Raw genomic sequence first — 18,289 nt, 5'->3', positions numbered from 1 at the left:
TTTTTTTTTGGCTGAACTTGCTCCTACACTAGCATAAAATCAGAAGGAACTTCATTTGAAAAAATGGTGTCAAAGCCAGTAGGATCCTGTGTGCTGCTTGTGTTAATTAGGAGAGACTATAAGACAATGAGCAGGGGAAAAGCGCATTTGCCACGCTACGGATCGCTCAAATTCAAATACCAGTAAGGACAATGCAAAGCTGATGAGGGTATTTGTGAAACCTGCACTGAGATAAGATTTTTTTTTTTTAAATTCCTTTTGATTAGGTAAGATGACCAGTGTGCATGTGATAGCTGGCAGGAAAAAAAATGCCGTACCTTTCAGAGTCTCCTGCAACGTCTGTGCAAAGGCTGCTAGTTTGTGGCTGTCGTGGTTCTTCCCGGTATTCTCTCCTGCCGAGGGCGACAAGGCCAGATGAAGGTTAACCAGCGTTAGATCATTCATCCCAACCTGGGGGAGGAAGGAGGAGAAATCAATGCCATGCAGACAGGGCACGGAAGGTCACAAAAGCAAAACCACGCGCCTGTTCCCAGTATTTTCAGTAGTAAATCTGGGTGACTAGGACTCACTTTGCTATGTGTGTGATGTGTTTTGGTTGGTCTTGTTTTTGGGAGGAAGAGGGGGAAGGCATTTTGCAGCTTTGTTCACAAAAACTTGATACCCTTTCAGTTCTGGAGAAAATGGTTTGCATAAGCAAACAGCTTCTTTCCATCACGGCTGCAGAAAGAAGCTGGCTGCTTATGAAAATAAGTTTATGCAAAACCAGTTGTTAATAAGCTACAAATAATGTTGTGGTCATTACATGGGCTAATTACAACTCTCTTCTGATTAGCTCTGGCCTGTCACAGAGACTAAACTTGAAAGGAGCTGTTGGCTCCCTGCAATCTTCTGCTCACCTTCTGGGACTCACTTTGTCATGTGGCACAAGTAATACTTGCTCCTAATATTGACCTGTTTACACTAACAATTAATTAATATTTATTATCAAGAATAATTTATTTATCTATAATTATTTTATTAATGCTTCTCTCAAAGCATTACCAGAGATGCCAAGTTCCCCATACTGGCCCCCTCCATCGCAGCCTGTGTGGAGAAGGGGGCAGTACGCTCACTCAAACATATGTACACGAACAGTTTCCAAAACGCATGATGTTCTTTTACATGGATTCAGCCTAGTGAAAAAGCTTTAAAAATGGGAACTCTGCAGTACACCAGCAGCATGTGAGAGATCAGCCCAAGTCTCTCAGAAGCACTGTGCCTTCTATATTTATATACCCATTTCAACTACACTTACCCCTCTCCACTCACAATTTGTGGCACTGACAAGGTTCACAGCCCCGTGGCTGGCTGCTGCTGGACACGCACCTTGTTCTTGCTGTGTTCATTTGGTAAAAGCAGAACAAGGTGACTGGTGACTTCTGTCACTCTCAGTGGCTGTGGATGCTACCGAAGATCCATCGACCCTCACGTGCCCGAATGCTGCCTTGCGGCACTGTTGGCTCCCACGGGAGCCGAGGAAAGGACTGATTCTGGTGATCTGCCAGACCCTTAAAGGCCCTTGTATGGGTATGTCTCATGGCCTTGACCTATAATCAAGCCATGAGATAGTGCTGAAGTGATGGGGTGGGTTAGAGCCTCACGCAAATTTTTATCTGTTAGAAGACTGTGTGCCTTTCCAGCTTCTTACCCCAAATTTTTTAACAAAAGCACAATACTGCAAGGATTGGTTGGCGCAATGGCAGTTACCTTGAAATGTGCAAGATACGGGTGAGGATATGAGTGCTTCCCATTGCCGTTAGTCTGTGCGCTCTCCTGAGACGAAGCATCTTTCAGTTCAATGCCAGCTGTTGTATCCCAGAGGAAGCCAGAATATTCAACTCCCTGGAATTTAAAAAAAAAAAAAAAAAAAAAAAAGAGAGAAAAGCTAATAGTAAAAAGGTAAAACCAAAACATTCTGTCCAAATCCATCCCCCGTAGGTGGAACTTTCATCCGCAAGTTTCAGTACCACTGTTGGTATTGGCAGTGGTGTATATCACTCCCAAAATACGCAGAGGCAGTAAAAGATGATGCAGGTTTATATCCGGGCTTGGCGCCTGCTGAGGGCAGGAAGCCCAACTCGCTGTGCACAAGCGTGAAGGAGAAACAGCATCCTAGGTTATCAGTAGGAGATAAAGAAACAAGTAGAAATGCTTCTTTATCTCACCGCAGCCAAAAGCCCCACCAGACATGGGAGGAACGCTCCCTGGGCAGCCCCACTTGAAAACTGAGCGCGCCAAGCTGAAACAGATAGTGCTCTGCTACTCGCAGCCCCTCGTGCCTGTATGCTGGTTACCAGACACCCAGGTAACTTTAGTGTTGCTCAGTCCTGCCAAGGATTTAATAAGCTGTTTTTCAGCCTGGAGAAAAGGCGGCTCCGGGGAGATCTAATTGCGGCTTACCAGTACCTGAAGGGGCCTACAGGAAAGATGGAGAGGGACTGTTTATCAGGGAGTGTAGTGACAGGACAAGGGGTAATGGGTTCAAGCTGAAGGAGGGTCGATTTAGATTAGATGTTAGAAAGAAATTCTTTACTGTGAGGATGGTGAGGCACTGAAACAGGTTCCCCAGAGAGGTTGTGGATGCCCCATCCCTGGAAGTGTTTAAGACCAGGTTGGATGGGGCTTTGGGCAACGTGGTCTAGTGGAGGGTGTCCCTGCCCACGGCAGGGGGGGTTGGAACCAGATGATCTCTGAGGTCCCTTCCAACCCAAACCATTCTATGATTCTATGATCTCATACAGGTGGAGCACATTCAGGACCGCCACAGGGGTGAAAGATGAAGATGCTGCCTCTCCTGTGCCTGTTTGGGTCGATATGGCCCTTGTTTCCTCCTAGTCCAGGCAAGGCATCGGATTCTTCTGAGCATGGTCAGTAACTAGGTAGTTTGTTACCCATAGGATTATTTGTCTAACCCTGAGCTTGGTGCCTCGTGGTCTGGGCTACTGTTAGGGCTCGCGGTAGACGATGCTGCACACAGTTGTTCCTTCTCCCCACGCCGTACGCCATCTCACAGACTTCTGTCTCCCGCTAGCTAAAAATATCTGGGCTCCTTCAGTCTCTTGGCATGAAATCTGGTCTAGACCTCTCAGCCTTGTCAATCTTCTCTGTCTCTTTTCTAGCTCAAGTGTTTCACGCTCAGCTCTCTGCTCCTTTCAGCTCTGTTTCTATCAGCCTGGATGGGTTTTTTTTCATTACTTCGGGATGCGTAATTGGCATTTTCAGGAAGTTGCCTGTCCTGGTCGCACCAGCAGCGGTATCTAATTTGAAGCCTGTCAGCATCTCCTCCCATCACCCAGACACCATTTTCCTTGGTATCATTCAAACCCACTTCCCTTAGTGAATTGTAGTTAAATCCATCACAAGGAAGAGTTTCTTCCATTTCAGCTGCAATAAAAAAGTGTTACCTGCTCTGCTGACTTCCTGTGAGCCTTGAAAGTATTAAGTTTGGCTAAAATCCTTTGGTAGCTCTTTTAGATAACTCACCTTTAAAATACTGACAAAATTATTCCACCAGGTGGAAGTCTAAGGTCTGAAAACTGCTAAAGGAAAAGATGTGGAAGAATAGAACTGCTGTCAACAACTGTTCGCTGTTTCCTGGCTCCAGATTTCACATCAACATGGTGGTCAAAAGTCATTGCTTGGTTGAAGGCCAAATGCCTGGGATGTGTGGAAGCACGAGCCTGAAGCACCATCCACCATTTTGCATTATTTAGCCCTGTAGAGCGTCCTGAGATCAGCTTGCGCCGAAGACGCAATATACTCAGGGTTACACTGTTTTACTTCATTGTATTGCGTTTGTGTTCAAACCTGACAGACTCATTAACTAACCCAAGGGGCAGAAGAGACTTTTTGGTTTTGTGGAGGGTTCTACAGCACAGTCAGATTTCTGTTAAAGCAGCTAAAAGGCAGAGTCAGGAGGTAACATTTCTATTCTTAGCTTGGCCACAGACTTCTCCCATAATTTTGGGAACCGTTCATCCTTACATCCCTACCAGTAAAACAAGGTAGATGATGATTTTTATTTACCCAGCCCATAGGCAAAACTTTCATTGTTACCTTTGGAAATACAGCTTAAGAAAGAACTGACTAAAGATTCTGGATTTAACATAGAAACTCTGGGACAATTATTAATAATTCTTGGAATGAAAGAAAAAGCAGAGGAAACAACTTTGACAACTTTGCACAATGTTTTAAATTCAGTGTTTTAATGATCTGGCCTAACAAGAGATCCCAAAGGAAAATGCCAGCCAGGAATAAAAAAATGTCCTGAAGGGGATTTGCACTCTGCACCGGAATTAAGTGTGAATTGTGTTAAACCCTGGATACATTCAGACCCTCCGTGTCTTTCTAGTGGTAGCTAGAGTCAAATCCTTGCGCTGCTCAGGTTTAGGTTTTTCCTCATTCTTGGGTTTTACTCAGAAGGGCAATAAAAGGAGGTGCACTTCCCAAAACATCAGTCCAAAAACAGTGAACAGTGATGCAACCTGATTTGGAAAAGCCAAATTAAGGAAATGTGGATTCTAAGCAGCGTGATTATGGGATACAACTGCAGCCACATATTTAATAATGACAGTGCTCAGAAAAGATGAAGACAGCCCTGTGCACTGCTAGGCACCATTCGTTACATGGCAGGTCTCGGTGCCTGCTTCTACCCCACAGAAACATCCGTGCTGCAATAACTGCATCATGACAATGATCCCGATCAGCAACAACAGGCTCGAGTCCGAGAAGGACCTTGGTCTGAAAACTCAGTAGGTCCTTTAAAGGGGAAAAAAAAAGAGAAATTTCCCTTGGGAGAGACTGCTTTTGGGCACCATTAGTGGCGTCCAGCCTAACATAGCTATACCTTGAATATTGTCAAGGGTAGCAGGTGCAGCTGTCACCACCTTATAAATTAGTACCTCACTGCAGTACACATATATATATTCCCACGGCAGAAGATGCGGCAGGGAAAAGCACAGTGCAGCACGGTGCAGATGTCAAACGGAGTCCACAACATTTTAAACACCCGTGCAGAGCACTTTGGGGAACGCGGGAGATAAGCTCCTCTTCCAGATGAGGATGGCAGCAGGCTGCGCAGCCCCTCTGCCGGGTCTTCACTCAAAAGCTAGGAACATGGGGAACCCTTCCGAATGCTAGCCCGTGCTGCCCTAGGGAACAAGCTCAGGTGACTAGCACAAAAAAATTCAGAAGTATTGCAGCCTGCCAGGGGCAAAACCAAGGACTCATTCCTTGTCCTAATGTGTAGCCTTTCTTCTACATTTCTATACTGCTTTTATGCACCATACCTCCCCCAAACACACACGCCTTCCTCCTTACATGTGTGCCACAAGCTGAGGAAAACAATTCTTTCAAAAAAATCAATCGCACAGTCAAATTGAAAGCTATAGGAACAGTCAGCTTAAAAAACAAGAGATGCAAAACTTGCCAAAAAAGATTGGCAAAATGTTTTACCTTAAACATTCAAAATATGTCCTTGGTTAGAGTGGGGAGGGGGGTGGGGGGGAAAGCAAAGCCAAAGTTCAGACTTAGGGATTAATGTACCTTGTGTAGCTGGCCTGAGGGTTTCTCGGAAACAACACCCTTCCAACATCCTCTAGGGCCCTTCCACTTGCGGATGTTTGGCAGTGTCGGCTGGTTCAGCTCCATACAAAACTAGAGAGAGAGGAAAAGGGGGAAAAAAAAAATCAGCTTTGTAGGGTTTTTAAAAAATTGCAAAATAAAGCATATAGCAAGGCATTGATAAGAGACACCGTGGAGCACCAGCTGTGCTCTCTGCCCTCCCTGAAGGCTCGCAAAGGAGGTGGTCTGGGCCACATCCCAGGCTGACTCACCCCCCAATTCGACATTACTCGGAGATAAATAAAAATTAAAATGACTCAGTGCAAATGCCGTGAGTAGAATGTTTCACCCTCAGACTCTTTATTCCCCTCCGAAGCTACTTGTTTGACTGGAAAGGAGTTTCCTCTGCGCTGCCTCCAATGATGCTGACTGCACCGTATCCCACCCCCCCGAGGGGCTTCACGAACAGCTGCCGAATCCTCCTGGGAGGCAGGAAGCCCCCCTAATGTGGCTGGGTCCACTCCAACACCAAGGCCGCCAGCACAACACAAGAGCAAGGGTGTAGGCCAAGCTCAATAGCTGGCATTTTGGGGTCAAGGCTCCTCTGACTTTACGCCACGGACACATGCTTGAGACTCCCCGTGCACGAAGGGATGGGCTGCACACTTGCACACACACACACAGCGGATCCTTCTGATGCTCCCCAGAGGAGGTTGTTTTCCTGGACACTGTTGTACGGCCACAGCACTCGAACACCTTTATGTGTCCAAGCACACAGAGCTATAGAGGCTGTGTCCTAATGCGCAATACATCAGGGATACTATAACTAGGGACACCATGGGAAGCCCCCAAGTCCACCTGGGTAACATCTTGAGATTGAAATAAAAAATAATAATAACAAAATATAAAATATTTTATATAAAATATATAAAAAATAACAAAAAAACCCTATGCCCTAGAAAATCTGGAATCTGAAACCCCTTTATGCGGACAACGTGGAACACTGTTTGCCACAAGTTTCAAAATAAAGTGTAATAGGATGAGCTACAGCCCCTTGCAAAGCTGATGTCAGGTCCAGGCAGACTCGGGCAGGAGCCTGGCAGAGAGAGGAGGCAGCCGAACGCCCCGGCTGTGCAGCAGCTCAGGCGGTGCAGAAAGGGGCTAGTAAAAAGTAATCGTTGCAAAAGAGCAAGAGAGACTTTGCACACCATTTTGTTATATCTAACACTAGAGAAACTGTGTTGAAACGCAGTGAGTAGCCTCAGATAAAATCTTGTATCCAGAACGTCCCTCCAAATCAAGCAGCAATTTAATGAAGAAGGATTTTCAAGGCAAACAATAATGTCCTGTACACAGTGACTCTTTGCAGGGGGACGTGCCAAACAGTTTGAAGAGCTACAGTGATAAACTGCATGGATAGAAGCGTTTCCTATGTGGGTATCAGCAAAATGATGGGACAACTATTCTCATGTTTATTTTACCTTTTGATTCAAAAATAAAAATCAAACCCTGCTCTTTCACTAGCTGCCTTGTCCGCGAGTTCAGCATCCCGCAGGCTGAAGCTGTAAGCAGTGACTTCTCAGAGACAGGCTACCCAGCAACCCTTTTTTGCCTCGGAAGGCTGAGAGTCACGTTGGTTGCACAACCAAATCGAAAATGCTTGGCACGCCTTTCAAAACAGTTTTCTGAAATGCAGAGATTGGCTGGGGCTTCTTATTCAAGATGCTGCATCAACATACTGTGTTATTGTCCGTTATATACCTTCAGGCAGCGCTAGGGCTGGGCTGATTTATTAAATGAGGAGGCACGCAGGGTATTTGCATGGCCTGGGAACAGAGCTCTGCTCTCAACTGATTGCCAGGTGCTATCCTAATAAACACAATAAATCACGCCAGCAACAATTATTCATTCCTGCTGTCATTCTGATGAATTTAAATAGCGTGAATTTGGTGAATGAGTTTTCTAACATCTAAAAAACTTAAATCAGCAAAAAAAACCCCGTTGAAATTAGGAGTTCAACTGTAACCCAACAAAAGAGTTAACTTATCTCTGGGTTGCAGCTGCCTAGAAAGTCCAGCCAGCACCAAATATATGACAGGGCTGAATAAATCCTACAGAAACCATCACTTCATTAAAAAGAGCAACTGCAGTCGACTAGTTTGAATATTCTGTGTCCTCCAAATTGATCTATTTTTTTTAAGGCCTTGATTTAACTTTGCTCAAACAAAAAGATGACAAATAAGAGTTCACGGTTTGTTCAGTAAAAAAGCCATCAGTCCCTTCTGGTTACGGTTGCAGCAATGGAGAACTTGGCCTACAGCAGCTGACTTCAATCTGTGCCCATTTTCCAGGGCTTACAGGCACACAGATTTTGAAGCTGCGACAGCATACTTGCTTAGGTCATGGTTTTTTGCTGAAGTGAGAAAGGCATTTCTCAAATTTTGTTGTTCTGCCCACAAAACCCCATGTCAAACAACATTGTTTTCCCTCGTACAGTAAAAGTATACAGACAAGCTCCTAGCCCACACAGGGAATGAAAAAATGCCTTTTCTCCTTTGCAAAACTAAGTCAGAGCTACACCAATCACTTTGAGAAGCAGTTTTTCAAGTGGTAAAGAAGAATCAAAATTAAAATCTTGGTCAATCAGAACAACTTTTTTTTTTTTCTCTTTTTTTTCCAAATCCTCCTAAGGAAAAAAGTTCTAGTTTTGTTTTTCTCTAGAGCCTTTCAGGCTGCAAGTTTCCTGAAATTCAATCAGCTTCTTCATTAAATCCTACACATACCAAGTCAAAACTCACATACACACCATAATGCCAACAGCACTGGGGCTTATTTACAAGGATGCCCTGTATTACACCTATGCTGCCGCGGTCTCTCTCGCAGCTGGGTGCTGGTTTTCGTGGAGCAGGAACATGGCACCGCCAGGCTCCAGGCATGCTCTAGGAAAAGAGCAGCCCGTGCTCCTGAGAGGTCAACCCCCTTGTGCCAAGTACCTGCCCATTGCCCCCATTTGGCATGCAAGGCACCAACAAGGTGGACAACAAGGCCAGCAACGTGCCCTCATGGCCAAGAAGGGCAATGGTATCCTGGGGTGCATTAAGAAGACCATGGCCAGCAGGTCGAGGGAGGTTATCCTCCCCCTCTACTCTGCCCTGGTGAGGCCACATCTGGAGTGCTGTATCCAGTTCTGGGCACCCCATTACAAGAAAGACAAGGAACTACTGGAGAGAGGCCAGCGGAGGGCTACAAAGATGATGAGGGGACTGGAGCATCTCTCGTGTGAGGAAAGGCTGAGAGAGCTGGGTCTGTTTAGCCTGGAGAAGACTGAGAGGGGATCTAATTCATGCTTGTAAATATTTAAAGGGTGGATGTCTAGAGGAAGGGGCCAGACCCTTTTCAGTGGTGCCCAGTGACAGGACAAGGGGCAATGGGCACAAACTGGAACACAGGAAGTTCCATGTGAACATGAGAAAAAACTTCTTCACTGTGAGGGTGACCGAGCACTGGAACAGGCTGCCCAGACAGGTTGTGGAGTCTCCTTCTCTGGAGATATTCAAAACCCATCTGGACGCAATCCTTTGTAAACATGCTCTAGCAGGGGCGTTGGTCTAGATGATCTCTAGAGGTCCCTTCCAATCCCTGCCAATCTGTGAATCTGTGAAGGGCCACCACCCCAGGAACTGGGACCAGCCCTGTTGCCTTTGTTCATCAGCGACACGTCATTTTCCCCAAGAAGGGAGGATCCCAACACATAATTGCTCTTTGTCCACCCTGATAAGGAGCCGGTGCCTGTTGCTCCCAGCCCCTCCGGAAGCAGAGACAGGTACAGGAATGAGCTTATGACTGACACTGGAAAAGAATGGAGGGCAGTTGGAAGAAGCTGGGTAAATGCACATTTGAGGAGGGACTGGAGAGGGGAAGGCAAGGGGTCCTAGACTGATTTGGGAGCAGGGATAAGAACCTATGCTGGGCTGGCATGTGCTGGAGATCATAAGGGAGTTACAGACTCCCTAACACACCTACCTGCCTCCCCAAGACACTCCAAGCGCTGCCAGCAACAGCATCTGATTTGTGCATTAAGTTAAATCTCTTCCAGTACAGTAACTCTGCACACTAGGAGACCTGCCAGCGAGCACTCTGTGGTAGCCCATGAGCAGATCTCACCACCTATTGTTCAGGATGCCCTGGTTAATCTTTGTTTTCTTTCGGGGTGCTATTTGTGCAGCCAGTCCCAAACCAGGTACAGCAAGGCCATCTTTTCCAGACGACGACACCACTCTGTGCTGAACATTGTTGCCTGTCAAGTGTTACTCCTGTAATACCAGCATCGGGGACCACACTGAGCCAGCAACCTCCCTGGAGGTGAGCATCTTTTGTGCAAAAAGAGGGTGTGCTACTCCTAAACCCTGAGGAAACTAAATGATCCAGGAAAACAATGTCTTAGGGCTTAATAAATTACACATTTCTTATTAGCCAGTGATTCCCCTTTGAAAGACACTTTCATTTCAGACCTGGAGTCAGCAGAAGCTGTAAAGGAGGGCCAGTAGTTCCTTTATTTTTAACAGGCACTAGAGGGAGCAGCTTTAATGAGTACTGGAGATGCATATGAAACTTCCATCAATTCATTATCATTTCAGCTATGTTGAGGTGTCATATTAATAAAGATTTGACATCATCATGGTGAAAGAGACTTGAAGTTCGAGTGTGGGAGCTGGCAATAGTTGAAAAGGAGACCCTGACCAGCAAAAAAAAAAAAAAAGACATGTTAAACTATATTATTAGGTCAAAATTCACCACCTTTTTTTCAAATTGTAGATCCAAGATAAATCTGAAGTAGAAAACTGTATCTGCACATCAAAAATTTAAGTCTGCTTTCCAGCTACTCTTGAGGGACCTCTTAGTCCCCCAAAAGTACCTCTTAGTAGTTCATGGACTGCAGGACTTGGCAGGTCATGGGCTGGAAAACACCAAGGTAAGGGCTGTTCTGTGCTGCAGCACATCTCCCACTGATGGACTTGGTGCTTCAGGAAAGGGTAAACAGGAGAGCTCTAAGGTACACCTTGTAAATTGTGCAGTGGCACTTGAGGAGAAGTCCCCCAACCCTCTCCAATAAAACTCTCATCCTGAAACATAATCTAATATATTTTTGATAGAAGAGAGAATGAAATTGACAGTGGCTTCATTAGACCATCTGGCACTGCCCTTTTTTAATCCATTCTTTTATTTTTTTTTTTTATATATATATATGTATATATATGCCTTCCCTGCTCTAACACTGGGTATTGTATAAGCTAAAAATTATGTTCCTGGAATTAAATGCACATCATCCTTTCTTTTCTTTATTCATCTGAGCAGACTGTACTTTGATTTCCAATTGAAAAAGCAGACTCAAATACCTGTAATCCTAATCCAATCTACCACATACAGGACATGGCTACAGTTGGTGCACCCTAATGAAGCCTGACCTAGAAAGCTGGGAGCAGAAGAGTTGCAAATATTTCTGAGATCTTGAAATCAACACCTTAGGTTTTCAAGTAAAGCATCTTGATTTTACACCGATGCTCCAGAAAAAGAAGAGTGTTTTGTTAGAACACACTCAGGAGGAGGAAGAAGCAGAGTTAGGGGGTGGAGAGATTTGTGGGTGTTGCATTCTACTAACTGGCTAATGAGGTAGGGGTAAGGAAAGGTCAAGGGCTTCAGGACTGTTGTCCTGGTGCAGCCACATGTGGCAGAGCAAGGCAAGTCGAGAGGGGATGCAAGACGCAGCGGGGCCAGGATGCTCAGCACACTTCAGCAGCCGAACAACATCCGCTTCCCACGGGAGGAGCAACAACGGAAGGGGACACAGAGGAGCATCAGGCCTTTCAGTTACACCTGGATTCTCCTACAACCAAATGTAATGGCAGGGAAGGAAACGTTATTATGGCTAAAGCCGCATTTCCCACCGATAACAGTGTTGTCTCAGGCTTTCGTTGCTTGTTTGCCTTTCCCTCAAGTGTATCCCTTTCCTGGTTGCAAAAAACGCACACACAAGAAATAGATGCATCCACTGGCATGGGGGATGCACTCATAAACTCCACTGAGAGGAACCATATAAATAACATGAGGGAAAGTGGGGGTAGCCTTATGTTAAGATATAACATTTTTCACATGCCCATTCAACCAGTCCCTTCTAGGAAGACTTCATTAAAGATTGCATAAAATTTATTGCTTGTGCTGTTCAAGTATTGATATTACATAAAGGCAAATAAAACTTGGCAGGTGGATGGGGGTCTGATAGACAGATAATTATGAGTCTTTTCAAAGGAGAACAACCCTCCCCCAGGGAATCAGTTTCATTCTCAGCCATATCATATACATTTGCACTGGAAAAAGTTTTCTACTTCTTCCTCTTGTACATAATTGTACATAATTATACAATGAAGTTAGAGCTGAAGAAATAATAAAAAAATTATGAAGTTTAGGAGAAAAATTCTATGTTAAAAAAATATAAGGAACCAATGTACTGAAAGTGCAGCATCCATAGAATTACTCCTGGAAAGCTTACCCACCCCTCCTGCCACGCTTGCGTGTCCTTCTTGCACCGGGTCATCCAGACGTCAGGCAATACCTTCGCATCCTTTACATACTGGTTTGCTGTTCCTAAAGCTAAACCAAAACACTCAGACTGATGACCAAATAAATCCTTGCCATCCTCCATGATCTTCACGAACATTATCTAACACATCCTTCAAAGAGCTCTATAAACTCATCGCAAGCAGCGAAATCGAGGCAGAGCCCTTCAGCAGAGCCAAATCCTCGACCAGTGTCTTTTTTCAGAAATAATACAGCATCTATAGGCACAGTCATCACCTCTATGTACCTTTGCACACTATGGACATACGGTCTCATTTGTTGGGATAAAGTGCATGCATATTGGGGTCCTAAGTCCTGGTCCCTCTGAAGGAAGGCACCTACAGCTTTTTCATCAACTTGAGCAGGGCTCTTTTTTTTTCCTGGAAAATATGCTACTTCTGCTTCTTAAAGAGCATCCCAGTAATTCAGACAGACACCCAGAGAGGAAGGATTTTCCTCTGAGGATCAGATTCTCATTCAGCTCCTAAATGAGTGCTCCAGGCACCACACTATGGACTGGAGAGCAAACATTTACCGTACTGCAGCCTCACTGCCCGGCAGCCACATGGCGACCTAAATTCCCGGTTTTCCTGCAAAGACTGCTTCTAAGCTTAACACTTAAAAAAGGAAACCTCTGGGTCTGAGCTCCTCAGAGGAGATAGGATGAGGAAGGCTCATTTTTCAAGCCCAACTATACATAGGCTAGAAACTAAGTTGTCTCTACCTGCTTCAGACGGGGGTAATTCTGGGTGTCTGTTTACCTGAGGAGCATGAAAGCAAAGCATCATCCATGGAGGAACACCTCCATCCCTGGAGGTGTTCAAAAAATGTGTTAGATGTGGCACTTTGGGACATGGTTTAGTAGACATGGTGGTGGTGGGTTGACAGTTGGACTTGATGATCTTAGAGGTCTTTTCCAACCTTAAGATTCTATGATTCTATCAGAAGACTCCGTCATTTCGGCACCCCTGGGGTTAGGTAGCAGCTAAACAATGCTCAGCAGGATTGGAAAGCCTTTCAAACTGAAGGCATCATTTCCCATGTCAGGTATCTGAGCCCCTTCGGGAGCTTGGCCCTGTTTTGAACCGTCCCGTGGGTGTGAATCCAGCTGGACACGCGCCTCTCTCCTGCCACTGCTGTGTTACTCACCCATTGTGCTTCATGAATGTGCAGGAAATAATTATGCTGATAAGCTTAACATTATCTCAATTATCAAAAGAGTGTAATGATTTGTTTCCATATATGAACCTGTTTGAATCAAATCAGATTTTTTTTTTTTTTTTTTTTAAAGTCAGGCTTTACAGGATCAGTTGGGGAGTGGTTGGAACCTAAGTGTGCACTCCCAAGTTATTTGCTTTCCTTTTCGAGTACTTATTTTGGAAAAATTTAGCACTGAGTTTCTACACTGTGCTCCCAGATGAATTACAGCTCACCACAGTCACCCAACTGCTTAATTCTTTGTAATATCTAAGAGGAAATTACTTGCTTTATCTTTGAAAATATGATTAAAAAAACAGATTGTAGCCCATAAAACCAGTTCCCTGCTCGCCTTTAATCATAGTGTTCCCAGGACAACAATGCAGATCATTCACTGTCATGTTCTCCTACCTTCATCCTAAACAAAAGTGATTATTTATATAAACAGTGTCTTTTTATAGATCTTCAAAATGAAGACATGGAAACCTTTGATGCAGAACAGCAAAACAACAACTGAAAGAGGCAATGCAATAACTCCCATAAGATATTTTAAGCGTGGGGGCCACTATTGAAGAATTATGGGATGCTCCACTACCTATTGTCAAAATGGGATAGGTAACATCTTTCAGCCAGTTTACCATTTAATGGGAAGCTGTCTTCATGGATGCTTGGTGGAAATGTATGCTGCCCTTTCCCTGTGGAAGAGAGCACCCATATTTGCCAGCCTCCACATAGAAATTTTGTGGGTTCTTCATTTCTCATGTTTCCATTCACAAGCTGAGCTTTTTCCTTGTGCTTCATGGGATAGACTCCTTTTGCAGAAGACATTTCCTGATGACTTCTTTTCATACCCTTAAGGACTTTTTTTATTTTTAAACATAATACAGGAATTAAGGCTCAAGAGGTTGTCAAGTATGGTCACAAATCTTTGCAATTTATTCTTGAAGCCTTTTCAAGAGAGTGTTTTATTCTGCATAAGTAGGCAGTATAACCATTAACAGCAATAATGGCATGCTAAGGGAACTGATGGGATATAAAGAAGAATAAAAAGAAGCCCTGATGATTATGAGGCTATCCTTTTCATCAAGCTGCTTTTACCAGAGATGAGTGGTTGAGTTCAAACATTTTCACTACACTGTCACAAACCAACCAGTGAGCTATATCGATTTGCCAGGATCTGCATCTCCTGACCTGCACATTGCCTTCAGTCAGAGGAAAAGAGAAGGGGAAAAAATGTGCTAATACAAAGGAAGAACAAACAAAACCAAAAGGTAACAGAGAAATCACAGTTTTGAATGCTGGTTAGCTGTGCTAAAATCATAGCTTCCCCATGACTGAATTATTTACTACTACGTAGTCTGCTGTAAATACGCAGGTGCTTTTCCAAGATTTTTCCCCTACTCATTATTTCCAAACATTTTATTTCCAAAGGAAGATGACAAGTTTCATTTTGCTGCCACCTCTGCCACCAGAAACACATCTCTCTGGGAACACAGGTGTATGCCTAGGAAAGGCATCATTGAAATTATTACAGCAATGCAGCATCAGATATTTTAGAAATACTACTCTGAGCGTATAACTACAGCTGCTGCTTCAAGGAGTGACCGACACAGAGGGATTCAGGTTTGCTCAGAGTGAGCTATTGCGCGTTTACCCAGAGCACACGTACTTGGTTTTGACGTGTTACGGCCACCGCATCTGCATGGCAGATGTTCAGAGACCTAAGCTATATGTTCATTTGGACTAGATATAAGGCACTGGGCAACCAGGAGCCAGTGGCTTCCTGAGAACCCCTCTTATTTTAATTTTTTTTTGCTTAATCCCATGGCTGATTATTTTCTCATGAAACATGAAACTCAGGAATCGATTTCTGTGGCGTGGTGTAAAACCATACCACCGTGAGAACAACCTTACTCACCCAGTAACCACCGGGACTACATGAGGTGAAAATCACTTTATCAGAACCTTGCCCTTAATACAGAAAGCAAATAGAAAATCATCCTATGAAACATGAGACCCAGAAGTGCTAAGAAATAGTTTCTTGTTCACCAATTAAAAACCAAAACAAACGAAAAAACCAACCAGTGAGCTATATTGATTTGCTGGGATCTGAATCTCCTGACCTGCACATTGCCTTCAGCCAGAGGAAAAGAGGAGGGGAAAAAATGTGCTAATACAAAGGAAGAACAAACAAAACCGAAAGGGAACAGGGAAATCACAGTTTTGAATGTTATTAATCAAGGAAAGCTACTTAAGCACGTAAGATATCTAGGTCTCTTTCCATTCCTATGATAAAAATGTAGTCATTTCCAGAGGTGTTACCAAGTGAGTTGGGGCTTTTTGTAGGTTTTGGGTTGGGTTTGGTTTTGTTTTTAAATTATGCACTTCTGGCATATACATAGCAGTAAAGACGGATGGGACTGTGCTGATATGGAATATGAGAAGGAGTAAGAGCAATGTGTTAAGAAAACTGCTGTGACACAAGGAAAAAGGCACAGCCCTCATTACTACAAGGTCACAGTTTGGCCACCTCTACAGAGCCTTGCATCAAAAATAGTTATTCACTGGGCATTTTGCTTTCATCCATTTCTTTTCTACTGTTAGTATTACTGTTTTCCCCAACTGATTTACATCTCTGCTTACAGCAAACATTCTTTCCCATGCTAAGAACACAAAAACAAGGAAGAGAAAAATATATAATATGACTCACAACCATTGCCAGCCTCAAGTATTCTTTCTTCAGGCATTGATTACACCACTGTACAGAACACTGTGCCACCTCCTGTAAAGTTATTTAAATCTGTCTCGTATCCTATTCCATCACTTTTTTTTTGGATGCTTATTATTAGGAGGATCTCTTTCAGGCTGCTAGCATTAGGACATGTCATCTCGCCTTTTTTTTTAAAAAATCTCATACACATCTATATTTTTTGTCAATCCTCTAGCCCTTAATTTAAAGAGCCCAATTTGACACTGATTCCTCTCTGAAATAGCACACTCTTTATTTACAGGTTTGTATGAGTTTTCTGTCTTCACCTGCTAGCACACCCTCCACAGAGTCTACGGGACTGTCCTCCAACCCTGACCAAAGTTCTGCTCTAACAGATGCAATGGACTGTGACTCCCCATAGAGAGCACATGCATTACTTAATGCATCTAAACTACCAAAACATTATTTGGGCTGACATTAAAACACTCCTTCTGTTATGTCAATCTATTAAAAAGGAAAAAAAAAAAACCACCCTTCCCTAAAATTGCTGACTATTCAGAACTGGTCCTGTTCTATGAACTTGCTTTGCCTTCTGCCATCTTCTAAAAGAAAGTCAGGAAAAAAAGGACTGACCAGGGACACCTATTACTTGTGTCACCCACAAACAAAACTTAAACACATGCCAGCATTTGTGAACACATATTTTCTGTTTCTTCTTGCTCTGGAAATTTAGAGAATAATTTTACTAGTGGATAAGTTTGGCTTCTGTCTAGGGATAGCACTAGATGCCTCACAAAAGAATGCCAAGCTAGTATAACAAGCAATCTCCATACCAGCACTTCTCAGAGAGACACAGCCATGCTCTAGGGAAGAAGAGGACACCTCCTAAAGGACAGCATTTTAAGAGCAATCTGCATTCTCCATGGCTCCCAGCGATGTGTATTGCATGGCTTCTACCATTTTCTTTATTGAAGTCCACTGATCATCAGAAAAGAGATGGACAATGCAACTAAAGGAAAAAAAATTCCAAGCAAGATCAAAGATGCCAGACGTACTAGTAGATGAGAACCTGTGCTTCCAATGCTGCTGACCACTTGACAACAGTTTGCAGTAGAGGGGCTTAGAAAGACAAAGTAGTCATAGGTTCCCTGCAGAGAGCTACTGAAATCATCATGGAGCTGGCCAGAGCCATAAGGTCCACTGATACATCTCCTTAAACTTCCAGCCATCTCGATCCCTCCTAGAGGACAGAAAGGAGGGAAAGAAGTGAAAGGCCAGAGGCAATACTGTATGGCCGCAGGGTTCCTAAGTCAATTTAGTGGATGGGATAAGAAGCCTCCCATATTGTAAGAAATGGCGTCAACGTTGTTTCCAGCTCCACTCAGCCAAAAATGGTTCCTTCCTAGTAACAGCTGTACTTCCCTTCACCTTGAGATTTCTTAACTCCTAGGGGTAAAGTCTCAAAGAAAGACTTTGCACCCCTGAGTATTACCTGCACTCAGATAAACAAGCAAGGGAAAGAGATAGGGGGAAATACAGAAAGTGTGTGGGACAGCAAAAGGGTAAGTAATAGTGAATAAGGTGAGAAAAAGAATTAAAATAAACTCAGATGGACAATTTGGAATAATCTCCTTTTACTCTGAGTGGTCAATCATTGACTCCATGGTGGCTTTGAAGGAATAGGGCAGGAGGACCTACTACAGCTGATGAATTACACAGAAGTCTGTCCCAAGGCTGAATTAGGCTTGATTCCACCTCTCTTGTCTGGGAATGAGGAACAGAAAAATAAGGCAGCAACAGGGCTGGACAAGATTGATCAAAGGTCCCAACTGAGTCAGTGGCCAAGTCTACATCTCCTTTTCCTGTTCACTGAAAGCGAGACTGCTGTTTCCTTATCTGACTCTAGAGGACATCCAAGTGTACTTAAGTTTCAAAGAGGTCAACCTCTTTCTGAAAAGGACAGTTCTAAGAACAGGCAGTAAATATAACTCATTTACAGCCACTGATTCATTCATTGACAATTGCCTTGTAATCTTCTTTTAATTAATAGCTCTGAAGCGAAGCAAGATTGCAAGACAAGGGCTCACTCACACTGTACAGGAGGACTATGGCTTTAAAAACCGTGCACACAAAGACTCAGTCCTGAACCAACTGCATTTCTGGGGT

At 43.9% G+C, this 18,289-nt stretch overlaps 1 protein-coding gene across 1 annotated transcript in view; it reads right to left on the bottom strand.

Moving 5' to 3' along the window:
• EEPD1 (endonuclease/exonuclease/phosphatase family domain containing 1) overlaps positions 1-18,289 on the bottom strand; it is a 66,335-nt gene that overhangs the window by 5,665 nt on the left and 42,381 nt on the right. The window contains exons 3-5 of the mRNA XM_054814642.1: positions 5,584-5,694; positions 1,747-1,881; positions 318-450 (exon numbers count right to left, since the gene is read on the bottom strand). Of these exons, the coding sequence (XP_054670617.1) occupies positions 318-450; positions 1,747-1,881; positions 5,584-5,694 (379 nt within the window). The remainder of the gene's footprint in view (positions 1-317; positions 451-1,746; positions 1,882-5,583; positions 5,695-18,289) is intronic.

Source organism: Grus americana, chromosome 2 (assembly GCF_028858705.1).
Source record: "Grus americana isolate bGruAme1 chromosome 2, bGruAme1.mat, whole genome shotgun sequence".
Taxonomy (NCBI): domain Eukaryota; kingdom Metazoa; phylum Chordata; class Aves; order Gruiformes; family Gruidae; genus Grus; species Grus americana.
This window is presented reverse-complemented; position numbering and strand designations above follow the sequence as displayed.